Genomic DNA, 14,312 nt, shown 5'->3' on the forward strand with positions numbered 1-14,312 from the left:
ATACTAAAAATTAGAAGCTCAGATCCATTAGAGACTCTCAAGCAAAATCCCATGATACAATTTCACCTGTTCTGGGCTGTCAGCATCTCCCTCTGAGGATGAGGTCCACTGTACACAACCCTGGACAAACCGTGCTGCGACAAAGCTCCTTCAGTGAGAGCCATGGAGCCAATGCTGGAAGGCTGAAGGAAAAAAGGGTCATTCAGAGCATGTCCACCTCAAATCTTGCAATAATGCAAGTGAAAATAGCCAGCAATAAGCATCACCATATTTATATATGAATTTTCAACAGGCTTAATGTTATCTGACTGTTCAGATGTTATCTGTTCATCTTACACCAAATAAGGCATATGGCTTCAGAAAAGAAAAGAAAAAAAAATACATAGTTGCCGCGTGGATATTATGCAATTATGACTATTCCACCTTGAAAAAGCCTCAGAGACCAGTTAGCAGTATTCAGAAATCTCAGAAGTATGTTCCTATGTCATCATACAACATGTTAAAACTACTCTTCACTTTTGCTCTTAACAAACACACCCCCACAGCATATAGAGCATTTGAATGACCCCGTCTGATGCTCTCATTGGTTTGAACTCCATGGCCCTTCAGGTTCTGGCCAGTGAGATGCCTGCAGCCTGGGGAGATATTTGATTGGCAAAGACCCCTGACAATCATGGTAACACTGCCCTTCCCAATCGGGAATTTCACTTCGTAGGTGCCACTTACTTCATGATAGACCGAAGGTTTGGACAAAGATGGAATTGTGAAACTCAGCACTTTGTTATGTCCCTCTTTGTCAACTATCTCCTAAAAAAGACAAGAAGATATCAATGATTACACTGTACTATAGAAAACAGACATCCTATGGTGTTAAATACTATTTATTATAGGGACTGATAGGGGTACTATAACAATCCAAGTTGCAAGCTCAAGCTAGAAATTATCTCTCTTGCTTTTTATCACCACACATTTTGTTTGTTTATGAAAACTCTTCAAATAACTTGGCCACGGTCACATTCATTTGCATATATAACCCACATTAAAAACACTAAGAGGAAACATCATGTTTAAAACAGCATCAGCTTTTTTTAATTATACACAATTTGCTAATTGTGAATGATCAATAATTCTGTTCTGAAAACTATTAACCATCAAGTAAGCACTCAACAAGTAATTTGTTTTGGAAATATTACAGCTCTGGAATGACTGCAGCCTCATATGGTTTGACAGCAGCAGATCACAACATTTGCAAAAGCCTAAGTCTGATAACTCACTCTATGGAATTAAAGGAAGCATGGATGCAAAGCTTTAGAGAAGCTGCTTTCCTGAAAGATACCACCACAGCAGTAGCTGGCAGACTTCTTGCTCCTCTAAGTTAACAGAAGACTAATGGATAAGGCAAAACAAGATGTGGTTTTGTACCACAGAAGAGCACTGGAGTATTTCAAATAAAAATTTTTTAAAGAACCAAAGCAGACTTGACCAAAACAAACACCACACACTAGATTTTATTTTTCTCTTTTCTAAATTGCAGCAGCTGATTTCATATATCCAGAAGTAATAATTAGAGAGAAGTTTCAGCATCTCCTAACACCCATGTGTTAGAAGGCAGAAGGTCTAACTTCACACAGTAATTATTAAAACTCCTGTCTTAAAATAAAATATGAAGCAGTAAAGGAAGACTGAAAAGGATCAAAAGGGCACACAGAGCTGCTCCTTCTGAAAAGCTGCACATCTCCTCCACTCTCCACATAAACCACTGATACTTTAATTTTTAATATTGCTCCTGGATCAATGTGAAAAAGATGTTCCTCAACATATAGGAGAAAGGGAAAGAAAATGGCCACATCCAAACTTCTAAATTCTAAAAATATTCTTATTTGTATTCTTCATTATAATCAGATTCGTAATTAAGTTTCAGGAGTACATTTCAGGATGTATTTGTAGTGTATCATGTGTATTAAAGTGTATGAAGTGTATTAAAAAAAACCCTGATAACTACAGCTAGGAAAGCAAAAAATTTCAACTGCATGCACTACCACTGTACATCCCTAAGCTGAAGGCAGAACAACCCAGTTCATGATCTCAAGGTTCAGCCACAATAATTCCACATGCCTCACAATGTAGCCAATTTAAAATTATTCTGAGCAATATTTTTCATTTTCCTTCAGTAAGAAACTGCAGGACTCCTACTGAACATGTTAAGTTTGCAAGAGTCCACTGTACACATTTACATAGGAATTACTTTTATATTAAACTTCGTATTTCCTCTTGGTTTTGAAAACAAAGTAGTTAGTTAAAGAGAAAATAAGTATCTAAGCAGGTCACCTATTACCTTTTCAACCTATATACTAAAGAACAATACCATCTTGATTTATGCAACACCAACAGCAGGGAAGAAGTCAGTGAGTACCATGGCACTGTTTTAACATAAGCATTCCTCATGTCTTAAAGCAAAACGGGGAAGAAGTTCCCAAGTCATGCTGATCTACAGCTTCCTAGAGAAGCTTGCTGTGAAATTCTTATGACCCCAGGCAGCTGGAGATGGAAAGCCAAGTTACTAATTGAGAAAGAAACTGTTCTCAGCTAAGAGAGGATGTTACCAGACTGGTTTCAAGATTAACTGTAAATGTAATCTCTTCTGGGAGAAAAACAGGTGATTACAGCCACATCCATGAACCACCTTAAATTAGTCCATCACGGATAAAAAGGAGTGAATTGCCTTAAGGCATAAGATAAGACCAAATGCTTTTCAGGAATGTTCTTCTTGTCAGATACAACTAAGCATACAGAAAAGGAAGAAAGCTTGTACTCCACCTCAAGAGGAGTGGAACATAAGGGCTCAGGTCTTTTAAATTAGACTCCTGGGTGAAAAAGACATTTCCACCTGCTTGGTGAAGACACCTACGATTATTTCTAGGAGAAGGATAGCAGCTGCCTTCTCCAGATTTTCAGATGAAGAGAGTTGAAGTTCATCAATATTTTGCTTCACAAAAAGCCTTCCTAAAACAACCAGAACAAACTACACAGACAAGACTCCCAAGAGACATAATAAAACACTTAGTATTTAAAAATAGCCATAAAAAGATTAAAACATGGTGCTTTTAAGGGTTCCTTATTAATTCTGTAATTCAAAGCAGAGATACAGCAACCAAGAGGATATTTTCATAAAAAGTATTTTTAAAATGTCACGGTTATTTCAAAATGGACACCTTTAATTTCTCAAAGCTAAGCAAGCTGTTCAGCAGTCAAGTATAAGTTGAAAGGATTTTTTTGTGGTTTTAGTCCAGATAGTCAAAATACAGGCAACAATTTCAAAAGCAGTGCCTCAAAAAGTTCTCAAGCAGAATGTGATTTAATCACCAAGAAACAGTGATCACCAAGAAATGAGAGTTTAATACCAAGAAATACGTAACAAAATATTCAAGAAGCACACAAAGAGCAGAGAAAGTATTGACTAAAGAATGAAAGTTCATGTTGCAGATTTCTGAGAGACATGGATTTCAAGAGTTGCGACTGAAATAATCACTTCATTTTAATTCCAAAATAAAATGTTGAAATACAAACCAAGTTATAAACTCCTAGGAGAAGAGCCTCTATGCATCCACTGCTCTGCAAATCTCTGCTAGCTGAGACAGCAAGATAGCACCACATCAATTCTGGCAGAAACTGCAGCGTAAACCGTAGCAATTGTTCCTCACCACTGCGGTAGAACTCAAAGAGCTGGTGGCAAACTGGCTCCAGAAGCTGAAATACAAGTTACAATCATGAATGAATAAAACATTACAAAAATCTGCAACTTTGTCTGGATCAACCCTGTAGCCAAAACTGATAAAAATTTTAGTTATCAGGGCCTGACTGACACAGTAACTGCTCAAGTCACCTTACACACTTCCATGCCTGTAACATACTTCTGGATTATAAAAGTAGAGCAATTCATCCTAAGTGAATTAAAAAATTCTAACAGCTGCTTTGCCTTGTTTTTGGCTCACTTCCTCCAGCCTCAAAGGCAAAAAATAGAGGATAGTTATCACATACCTCATACCTCTCAATATCTCTAATATACAGGCAAAGTACCTGAATAAAAGGTCTTGTTATTCTACAACTCCAACAGCATACTCAAAATGAAGCTAGAAGCTTTACCCACCTAGTGAGAAGAGCTGTATAACACTTAAATTCCAAGTATTACAAAAACTTAATACACAATAGAATTAAGTTTATTTTCCCACTCTCATTACAATCGTCTAGAAGCTTCAATGTATTTGTAGACTTGAGACAGAAATGGGAAGCCTCAAGAGTAATTTTAGAATCAAATTTGTTAAGCTGATACAAATGGATGTAAAACACTGAACTGGAAGTAATACACTAAGCTAGATCAAGTTAAAAAAAGATTTTAAAACAATGAAACTATCAGCCTGCCTGTGTTCCTGGATTTAATGTGCCTTCTTGTGCTACCACCTACCTCTGATATAAGGATGAAATACTGTGTTAACCACCACCTGTCAATGTATGGAAATTAGGAGATTTCCTAATTTTCTTCAATTAGAAAATATTGTCAAAAAGCGCAGGCACTTTCAAAGTCAGCTGAACTATTAAATTCAGTTCTGCTATTTGTGTAGATCACAGCTTCAGTTCTAGTAGACAAAGTTTTCAAAAAAATAAGAAAGCCAATTCTATAGTCATCCCTTCATTGAAGCAAAGGAGGCAAAATCACCAGGGAGACCACGCTAGAAATATACCTGCTTGCTTTCCTAACCTTTTCCTCCTGAACATGAAAAAAAACGTCAAGTCAACCTTCCTTACCTCCCAAAGTTACTTCTGAAACAGAAAGACCTTAGCAGATTCGAGTTCTTTTTTAAGAAGTAATCTGGCACAATCTGATCCATTCTAAAAAAGAGGAACTTTCAGCTTCTTAGAGATATTAGCTTCACTTTGGAAAAATCATCCCTGTAAAATCTACAGTAAAGGCAAAAAAGCCACACCAAGCTAAACTAGTAATCAGTTTTAAGAGCAGTACAGCAAAGATCCTTCTAGAAAACCTTACCAGCAGAACTGTGTTCCATATTCAGCTTATATTTTCACACAATTCGCATCCTTCCCGTAATGAAGTATCAGCTCTGAATGATGTGCTTGAACTTTAAAAGGCCCATAAATAGCTGTGACAGGTATCCATGTTTACATCGTTATCTCACTTGAGACAGCTTTGTATCAGCACATTTAAATGCATCATCAGTACAAAACCAGATTTTCTTCCTCAAAATGCCACCACATGCTACAACCTAATATCAAAAAGCACTAATGACTGTGGCTGTTTCAAGATATCGTTTTGAACTTAACAAAGAACTAGACTGAGACATTTTTTCATGCTGGAACAGAAGAATGTCCAAGAAATTTCATCCCTCTTCCTTTTAAGATGCACCCAAGTGTGTCTGACACTCCAAACACTTGCTATTTCCTAATGCATGTGCCTGTTTGCATGCTCCTATCTAGAAAGACAGCAAGAGTATTTTAAGTAAAAAGCAAAATAACTTCAACCTTAAAAAAAAAAAATCCATCACATATTTATTCAATTATTTTTGACCGCTGGAAGTCTTTAGTGAATTTTAAGTCCTTTAAATCTACACATCTTCTGGACTCTCCTTTCACTGAACTACATTTTTCACCTAGCAAGTGGCCCAGGAACCTCAAAAGTAACTAACAAAGTCTTTACTAATACAGCTACTATGAAGTGGATGTTAAACAAGTAGTCCATTTATCTTATAAATGGCTAACTAATTTTTTTGAAAAGTAAACGAAAACAACCTATATAAAAAGCAAACATGAATCAGCAGGAAAATGCAGTTGCAGATGCCAATACCCATGATTACTTTTCAAATGCTTAAAAAAACCCACATCCATCCTTCAAAACAAGATTAATCACAATTTGACATTACTGATAATTATTATAAGCACATACATTCAAAGGTGTACAGATGGGGTTGTTTGTCCATTTTTAAACTCTGCAGTATTTGTAGCAGAGTGCAAATCATGCAAATGCTTCCCCTTTGCATTACACCCGTGAGATAAGAGCAGACAGCACATACCCTCCACAGTACAGCAAGCTGACATTGCACAATGCAGCTAACAGATCTCAGAGAGCAGCTAAAAGATATTACTTTTCTATTTAACTGCTGGTTTGTAATTATTTTTACAATGTGGAAAGCTCCAAGTAGCCTCTCCCACAAAGCAACAGCTACTTGGAGAACAATCCAAAAAAGATTTTAGGACTTTTTCCTCAAGGCAGCACAACACTCAGTGTCAGCATTAGCTTTTCATTTCAATTCTAAGTCCCACTAACAGGGAAATCTTCAATACCTTGCCCCTGGAATTATCCCAACAACCTTTTCAACCAAAAGTTGCAGCAGCACCCTGCTACTAAGGCCCCTGAGAAACCTAGTGATAGTCAGAAATAGTAAGAAATCAAAGAACTTATGAAAGTATTAATTAGGCTATCAACAGGGAGACTCATCAGATTAATTTACATTTTGATATGAATTTTGAAGACCAGACAGGCTTGACTCAGTAGCTGGAATGACTCAGAATGCCCTTCTGAGCAGCAAATTAAAATTACATTTGTTCTTTGCTAGACAACCTGAGAGTTTCACTATCAGCATTCTCTCTAAAAGCATATACACTGAAAGCATTTTATCTTCTGGCCTTTAGTACTGGTGTAATCTCAAATTTGGGGAAGATGCCTTATTTCTGGGTCTTTTCAGAGGAATTAAGGATTTGGTGCGATATTAAAATAATGCACAAAAGGATTTCTGGATGGTACAAGGCAGTTAACAACACACAATTAAACACAGATCAGGATGTTCTGAACATACCTGATCATTTTAAAAGAAGGGCAGTCATGGGATACAGAACTTTCTAAGTACAGGTACTGAGGAAACCTGCCCCTCTTCCCCACAATTTTTTTTCATATTTTGCCCTCATTTCAGTAAGGGTACTTCCACTGTATTCCACTCTTTATCATATGCATTTCAAACAACAAAAAACCTAAAACCTATGCAACAATTTAAAAAGGATGGCTAACCTAACTTTGTTCTCTTGCATTGTAATAGACAAGCTTCTGACACCAAGAGATTCACATTCAAGTGATAATTACAGAAAGAATTATGTCAAACACAAACATCTTTTCAATTCCTTAATGCATTTTACGATTCTATATCCAAGCCCTGAAGCCCATGAATGTGACCTACAAGCTTAACTAGGATCAGTAGGTTACAAAACCTGCAATATTTTTTCCATGATAGTATGTCATTGCTAAGAACAAACTTTGAAGGAGACTTTTCATTAATTACCTAGCATGCAAGGTCTTGGTTTCATTCTGCCAGTGTTACGCCAAACATTTTGGGTGAGGGATCCAAAATACTCACTTCACTCTGTGGCTCCTGAATTACTTTGTAAAGAGATGAAATCAAAGCCGTCTTGTCTTTCAAGCTGGTAGCATAGCTGGATATGGATGCTTCTGGCAGTGTCTGAAATAAAAAATATAACCAGTTTCTATCATTAAACTGTAACAGCTATTTCAACAATTTTCCATTACAAGTCACTATTTATCAGAGTGTACTATAAACTAAACCTTGTTTCACAAAGAAATCCTCACATTTTCAGACCCTTGCCAGAAGACACACTGCACTCTATCACTCTGCAATTCCATACGGAATGTAACAACAATGGATAGGAAATTGATTAAAAAAAAGTTATAAAAATCCAACCGCCCCTGAAATTTCACTGTGAGATGTCAGTCCCGTGAAACTTTTACAGTTTGGTTCAGATCCATACTTTAAGGAGTTCTCAAGACCAACTGTACACAGGTAGTGAACATTATTACCAGATACAGTATTACTATGGAAAAACACAAATTCCAGTTAATGCAAATTCCAGCTCTTCTCTAACACTAAACATATTTTCTGCCACTACTTAAGAAGGTAAAAATCTAATGTTTTTAACAATTCTTTTAGAAAATGTACATTTAAATGTACCTAAGTCTTACAGTAATTCTTATCTCCAATCCTTCAAAGGACTCCACTCTACAGACAGGAAAAGATATTTCCAGTGTACCTAAGCAGACCAGGAGCAAAACCTACAGTCATGTCTGGTACTCAAACCAATAAAATCATTAATTTATGATATACATTTTCACTGCTCTCCGTCAGGAAGTATGTAGCCCCAAAGAGGCAAGGAAAAAATTCCTTTCAAGTAGACATTTGTATTTATCACATGATCTCAGCAAAACCTAAGGTTACCATCTTTCTTTTTCTACAGGATGCAAGCACTCCTGCATACCTCACCAGCAGATTCAAACACTTCTGGCTAAATATCAGAGAGTGTATTACCTTGAACTCTGATAACCACTCCTCCACAACCCCAGTATCCACAGCTAACATCTTCCAACATCTGCTTCAAAACCTTCAGCCTGAAAGAATAAGCAAACAGAGTTTGTGAATACTCCAGTCACTGCATTAAGTCAATGATGAAAATTAAGCCTCTGTGAATATGTAAAGAATCTTATCATGCTTTTACTTGTTAACATTTTACATGCTGACATTACTTTGAACTTTTGTTGTACCTCACTTATGCACGCTGCTGGAAGCATTAAGCACAGGAGTCTTCACATACAGCAGTTTAATATATTCCAACTATGTATTGCGTGGGAAGTAAGTCAAAGATTTTCAGAAATGGCATTCTGAAAACAGAAAATATTACCTCCTCAAATTCAATTTATTTTTCAGCTTGCAAGACTCGAGAGGAAACTGTATGGACTCACTGAAGAGAAACAACTGTTTAGGTTTTTCCAAATCAACTGCTATTGCCAGCTTGGAAAAGGTCACTGAAATAAAGGCGGATGGAAAACCTTTCAGTCCTCCCCCACCATGGCAACTGCAAGACAATGAGCCTGCTGCCATGGAGCCTAAGAGACTCCCCAGCCCAACATTCTGCCCAGTCTCAGACAGACAGAGGTCATCAGCAATAGGACTTTAACATGGGAGATGCAGAATGGCTACTGAAATTAAATTCTGATTTCTCTTCAATTTTGAGAAACCACTTAAAAACAACTGTTGCTTCAAGCAGCTTATTCTGACACAAAAGACCCAATATATCATTAAGATATAAAACTACTAGAAGTTAAAAAAGCATGCTGTTAGCTTATTCAAATTGTGCCCATGGATTTCAACCAGTGACAAAATTAAATATTCATCTGAGGGAAAAATTAACACTGTCTTGGTGAAATGTTCAGTCATGGGAGATATCCCATCAAGTTTTACTTTGCCAGTTTAAAATTAGTTTTGAAGTACTGATATCCAACTATGGGCTTGTCCAGGAAAAGACAAGGGAAAAAATGGGAGGTAAGAATTCCCTTTTATAACACAAATACAAGTATTTTATTCTGAAATTCAGATTGTAGTAGAGCATATACGGACTATATACAGTATATTTTAAGAAGCCTGAAGGGAGAAGAACCAAGTATGATATTAGCAAGAGCTCATTATAACCCTCCATAGCAGGGGGAGTGGGGAAAGCCCAAACTTAAATAAGGCTTTAAGTAGTGACCAAGATATTTCAATGCACAGACAGGGTTGCGAGGAAATTACTATTCAGACATGAATGACAAAAGGAATAAAATTGAACAGGCTGTCCAGCAATCTCATTTTCAGAATCATTTTAAATACACAATAATAACATAAAGCAACCAGAGACTTCTGTGCCCCCCGTCCTCACTTGCGTGATCATTAAATAATGGACTGGGACAGGTGAAATCCCACGGAACCAGTTGTGGCCATGTCCTCACACAACCCTAGAAAGACACGCAGGTCTGCACAAAGCTTGCAAAACACTGCTTTTGGAGGATGAAAGGACAACAGGGAAGGGCCAAGGAAGCGTAAGCATTTAATTTTTGGAGACCAGACCACTGCCATGGCTGGATATGGGCTCTTCAAGGATTGTAGGGGAGGAAAGTTGCCCTTTATTTAGGAGAGCAGCAGGGAGACATGGAGCTCAGCCCTGCTGTGGACAATAAGACAGTTGGGAGCTTATGGGTCACAGATGAGAGGGCAGAACAACATGGGTGACATTATTGCAGGTGTTTGCTACTCATCACCTGAGCAAGACAAAACACAGAATCCCTCCTCATATAGAGCAGAAGAAGCCTCATATTACAGGCACCTGGTCCTCACATGGAACATGAACTACCCTCTTATCTCTTGGAGGGGAAACAGAAGAGGGAACCAGTCCACTGATTACTACTTCCTGAAACAGAGGACTGAGGAGCCAAAGGCAGAACCTCTGCTAAACATGGTAAACTACAAACATGGAAAAACTGGCTAGGGATGTCAAGGTCAGAGCAGACACAGCTGCAGTGTCCAAGACAAAGTAGATCACAGGATCCCAGTAAGAAGGATCAAAGCAAAAAGGAAGATCAAGCATGTTCTAGAATGGTTCATGGGCTTTTGCAAAAATAGCAGCAGTAGCAACAGGAAAACTAAGACTCCATGACCAAATCAGCAGGGGATCTGCTGAGAGAAGATACAGAAAAGGCCAAGGTATTCACTGTCACGTTTACTTCTGTTGTTACCAGCAAGAGCAGCGCCCAGGAACCCTGGATGTCAGAGCACAGGGAATTGCCTCAAGTGCCAGAGTGGCTGAGGAGTCCCCAATTGGAGACGTTGAAAACCCAGTTTGGTAAGATCTTGAGCAGCCAGACACCGGTTCCAATTTTCACTACTTTGAGCAAAGGAGGCTGGACTTCATGATCACCAAAGATCCATTTAAATCTCATCCATTCTGTCATCCTGTATCAACAAAGAAATGGGAAGGACTGCCATGTATACTAATTTAGCTAAATACCAAGTATTTCTGATCAGCACTGACAGTCCCTGAAGGTATAACAATGAAAATATAGAGGAGCAGCCTCTGAAGGCTCAGCACAGGTTGCATGTGAGACCCTGCTGTGAAGTGAGGTTTATTTATTATTTATCCATTATTTTAAGGATAATACCATGTGCTAACAAAGACTAGTCCTACTACTACAATTATTGAAGCAATCACCTTGCCAGTTCCTAAAGAATCCCACAACCTACTAGCCCTACTTTCATTCCTGTGAAGGTGGACAAAGGCTTTTGCAGCATCCCATGCTTCAGCACAGCTGACAATAGTAATCATTCCCTACTGAGCCCCATTAATAGCACAAATAACTGTCCTAATATAGATTGCTCAAAGCAAAAATCCCATTATTTAAAAGAGCCAAGAGGAGTCCTGGATACACCAAGTCCATAGCTGATACCACATATCCAAGAGATTTTTTTTCTCATCCTTCTCTAGTGATCCATTAAGCATTATTTTCAGATTAAAGGTTTCCAGAGAACAGAGGTTTCATTTGACCAGTAAAAACAGTAAGAGCATCCTTGGCTGTCATTATCCATTGGAACAATACTTTGAGTTTTTATGACTAATTTTATGACTAAGTATTTAGAAATGACTTTTTTTTTTTTTTTGCAACAGCTTGAACTTTTGAAATGACATTTGTAGAAAAGAAATAGGACAAAGTTTTTGCTGATCAGATTTTTATATTTATTTTTAAAGTAGCAGAGGCATTCAACAGAGAGTTAAGGCAATAGAAACATACAGGGGATAGACTATCCTTATCTTCATACTTTAAAAAATCCATATATATCTGCTTAAAACACAGCAATACACATTTGAGTACCACAAATAAGAACTCTTAACTTTACAATTATTTTCCATGAAGACATGGATTATGAGTTCAATTCATGTCCCCCAGAAGGAAAAAAAAGCTTTAACTCCACATAGCAGCTGTGTGGGATCTATTTAAACAAGCAGACAACCTACTGCTTTACTGAGGATTGCCTCATTTTGTTCTAGTTACATAACAGATCAAGTTGGACTGGCACAATATTTGGACAGAGTTGGAAAACCCAAGACTGTTCCACAAGCAGGATTAACAAGTTCCAGTTAACAACACAATTTTTTTGCTGAAGCCCACAAAAAGTTTTTAAAAAGTAACTCTAGAATGGGATTTTTAACACTAAGTGCACCAAAATAAGGCTTAATTTATAGCATCTGTTAACCTTTTACGAAAAAAAAAAAGACCCAGAGGATTAAAAAAGCATACCTTAATTACAGCTTTGTTTCAGCGGATATTACTGCAAGATATAGGCCACTGTAAACATGAGACATCCCAGCCACTACAGAATTAAAGCAACATAAAGTGGATAAAGTAAATACCTGCTACTTGGATTAAAAAAAAATAAAAGAGAAAAAAAAAGTGCAAAATCGCATTAAGAATGTACTTTATAAATAGCAAAACTATACTGGAAATTCAAATAACACAGCAAACACTACACAGCATTTTCCCCCAAAAAAGTCTTGTTTTAAGGTACATCAGCATGTAATTCTCTTTAAATGACTATTTTTTTTTGGTCTCTTCCTATTAAGTCAGTCTAAAGATTTCAAATGAGTGGACTCTGAGAATTTCTTTAAAAACAACTTTTGTCACAAATCAAACAATACTTTGATTAAATGTGAAGAGCAGTTCAAATGTCTCCATGCTCCTTGTTCATTTGGATGTCCTGATGAAGATTGTTACATGAAAGAGAAGTCTCAATTATTTAAATACCACAAAACTACTTGTGAAGCTCAGTAACAGTCAGGTGGTTCAGGACTGCTGAATTTTTATTAGACAATATATATTCTTAGTTTATCTCACACATGAAATAATGCCACTTTAGGGAATACTCTTGCATTGCAGGTCTTCATATTTGCCACATGAAAGCAAGCACAGCTAATGCAGTCTAGCTAACACATGGCTAATTGTCTATATTTATATGGCTAATATAACCTGTATTCTCGTGCCTTGTGAGTTAAAAGCACTTTGGAGTGTTTTCCACAAGAATCTCCACTTGGATTAGCAGCCAAAGACAGGATTTAGAATAAATAATAATTAACAAGTTCCCAAGTCCTAAGTATCCTCTGACAGCTGTTAATTGGTCTTGCTCTATTCTAATACAACAATGTAAGTCTCCTTCCTTTGGAGATACCAATTTTTCTTTTGTTTCAAGGTGAGTAGTGGAACTTGAATAAGATACGAAAGAAATTTATCGAACAAAAGCAAGACTCATTTAGAAGAGACTTCTACAAAGTCCCTAAATAGGTAATTTTCCCTTCCTCACCCTTTACAGCACAAATACATCAGGAACTTACTGAATTTCCTGTTTTTAGTAGAGGAGGGAGAAAAAGTTACAGGCACTGAATTGGTGGGGGGCCAGCCAAGACAAATTAAGACATTGTCTGGCAAACTTACTAGTGCATCCATCTATTTAAATGGCTTTGGATTTTCATACCTGTCACAGAAGACTTTAATATAACAATATCAAATTATGTCTTTGAATGAAATCACAGACAATACATGCACAGGTTTTTCTTTAAAAAGAAATTCTCACAATAGGTGGCTTTCTCACTCTTTACAGCTACCTAGCATTTGTGGAATTCATCCACAGAATGCACGTGTGTAAACGCAATCTGGATTAAGTACAAGGAGGCTGGACTTGGATAAAGAATGAATGCTTGAGTTCTGCAGAACTGACCTTCTGAAACCACAGTATTAGATATTTGCTAGGGAAAGTCATAGAGATGGAAAAAACAAAAACAGGAGCCAAAAACTGCTCAAGTCTCATCCTCTGGGAATTGCTGGAAGAGAAGAGTAAGCATATACTTCGTCTTTACCTCATCGGTAACGTATCTGCTTGGAAGCCTGTATTATTTGCTAAAAAAAAAAATAGCTTAAATAGAAATATGAAGCAGAAAGTTAAGCTATTTGTGAACCATCAGCCAAATCTGTCAACTCATCCCAGAACAGGAACAAAGTAAACCTGTGAGCATTCCATTACAATGCATCAGACCCATAAGAGATCAAGCCCCTAGTAAATGTTCATCTTCTGTGCTACAGTACTTTGCACACAGAAGTAGGGATGGGCCAATTAGGACTCAACTTTTCTTCCCTTTTGAAGTGGTTCAAGAAATATTAAAAACCTTTTAGTCAGCTCTTACTTGATTCATCAAGCTCATTTAAAGGACTACAGTCTAGACATAAAATTCACATTGCTCAACCCTTTCTTCTCCCTCACTTCAGAGACAAAGACACAATCCTTGGTAAGCCACAGAACAGGAAAGAACACTCAGGCAAGTGTATTCTTGATTCAATTGCCAAAGAAGAGAATATATTTGCCTGATGTTAATGCACAACTCATTTT

At 37.3% G+C, this 14,312-nt stretch overlaps 1 protein-coding gene across 5 annotated transcripts in view; it reads right to left on the reverse strand.

Moving 5' to 3' along the window:
- HYCC1 (hyccin PI4KA lipid kinase complex subunit 1) overlaps positions 1–14,312 on the reverse strand; it is a 43,416-nt gene that overhangs the window by 15,404 nt on the left and 13,700 nt on the right. For 4 of the 5 annotated variants that reach the window (XM_053990509.1, XM_053990516.1, XM_053990534.1 and 1 more), the window contains 5 exons: positions 8,382–8,461; positions 7,419–7,520; positions 3,568–3,747; positions 727–807; positions 67–182 (listed from right to left, as the gene is read on the reverse strand). In XM_053990509.1, the coding sequence (XP_053846484.1) occupies positions 67–182; positions 727–807; positions 3,568–3,747; positions 7,419–7,520; positions 8,382–8,432 (530 nt within the window). In that variant the 5' untranslated portion in view covers positions 8,433–8,461. Of the gene's footprint in view, positions 1–66; positions 183–726; positions 808–3,567; positions 3,748–7,418; positions 7,521–8,381; positions 8,462–12,175; positions 12,249–14,312 lie in introns of all 5 variants that reach the window. The other variant, XM_053990501.1, reaches the window with a different exon arrangement.

Source organism: Vidua macroura, chromosome 1 (assembly GCF_024509145.1).
Source record: "Vidua macroura isolate BioBank_ID:100142 chromosome 1, ASM2450914v1, whole genome shotgun sequence".
Classification (NCBI taxonomy): domain Eukaryota; kingdom Metazoa; phylum Chordata; class Aves; order Passeriformes; family Viduidae; genus Vidua; species Vidua macroura.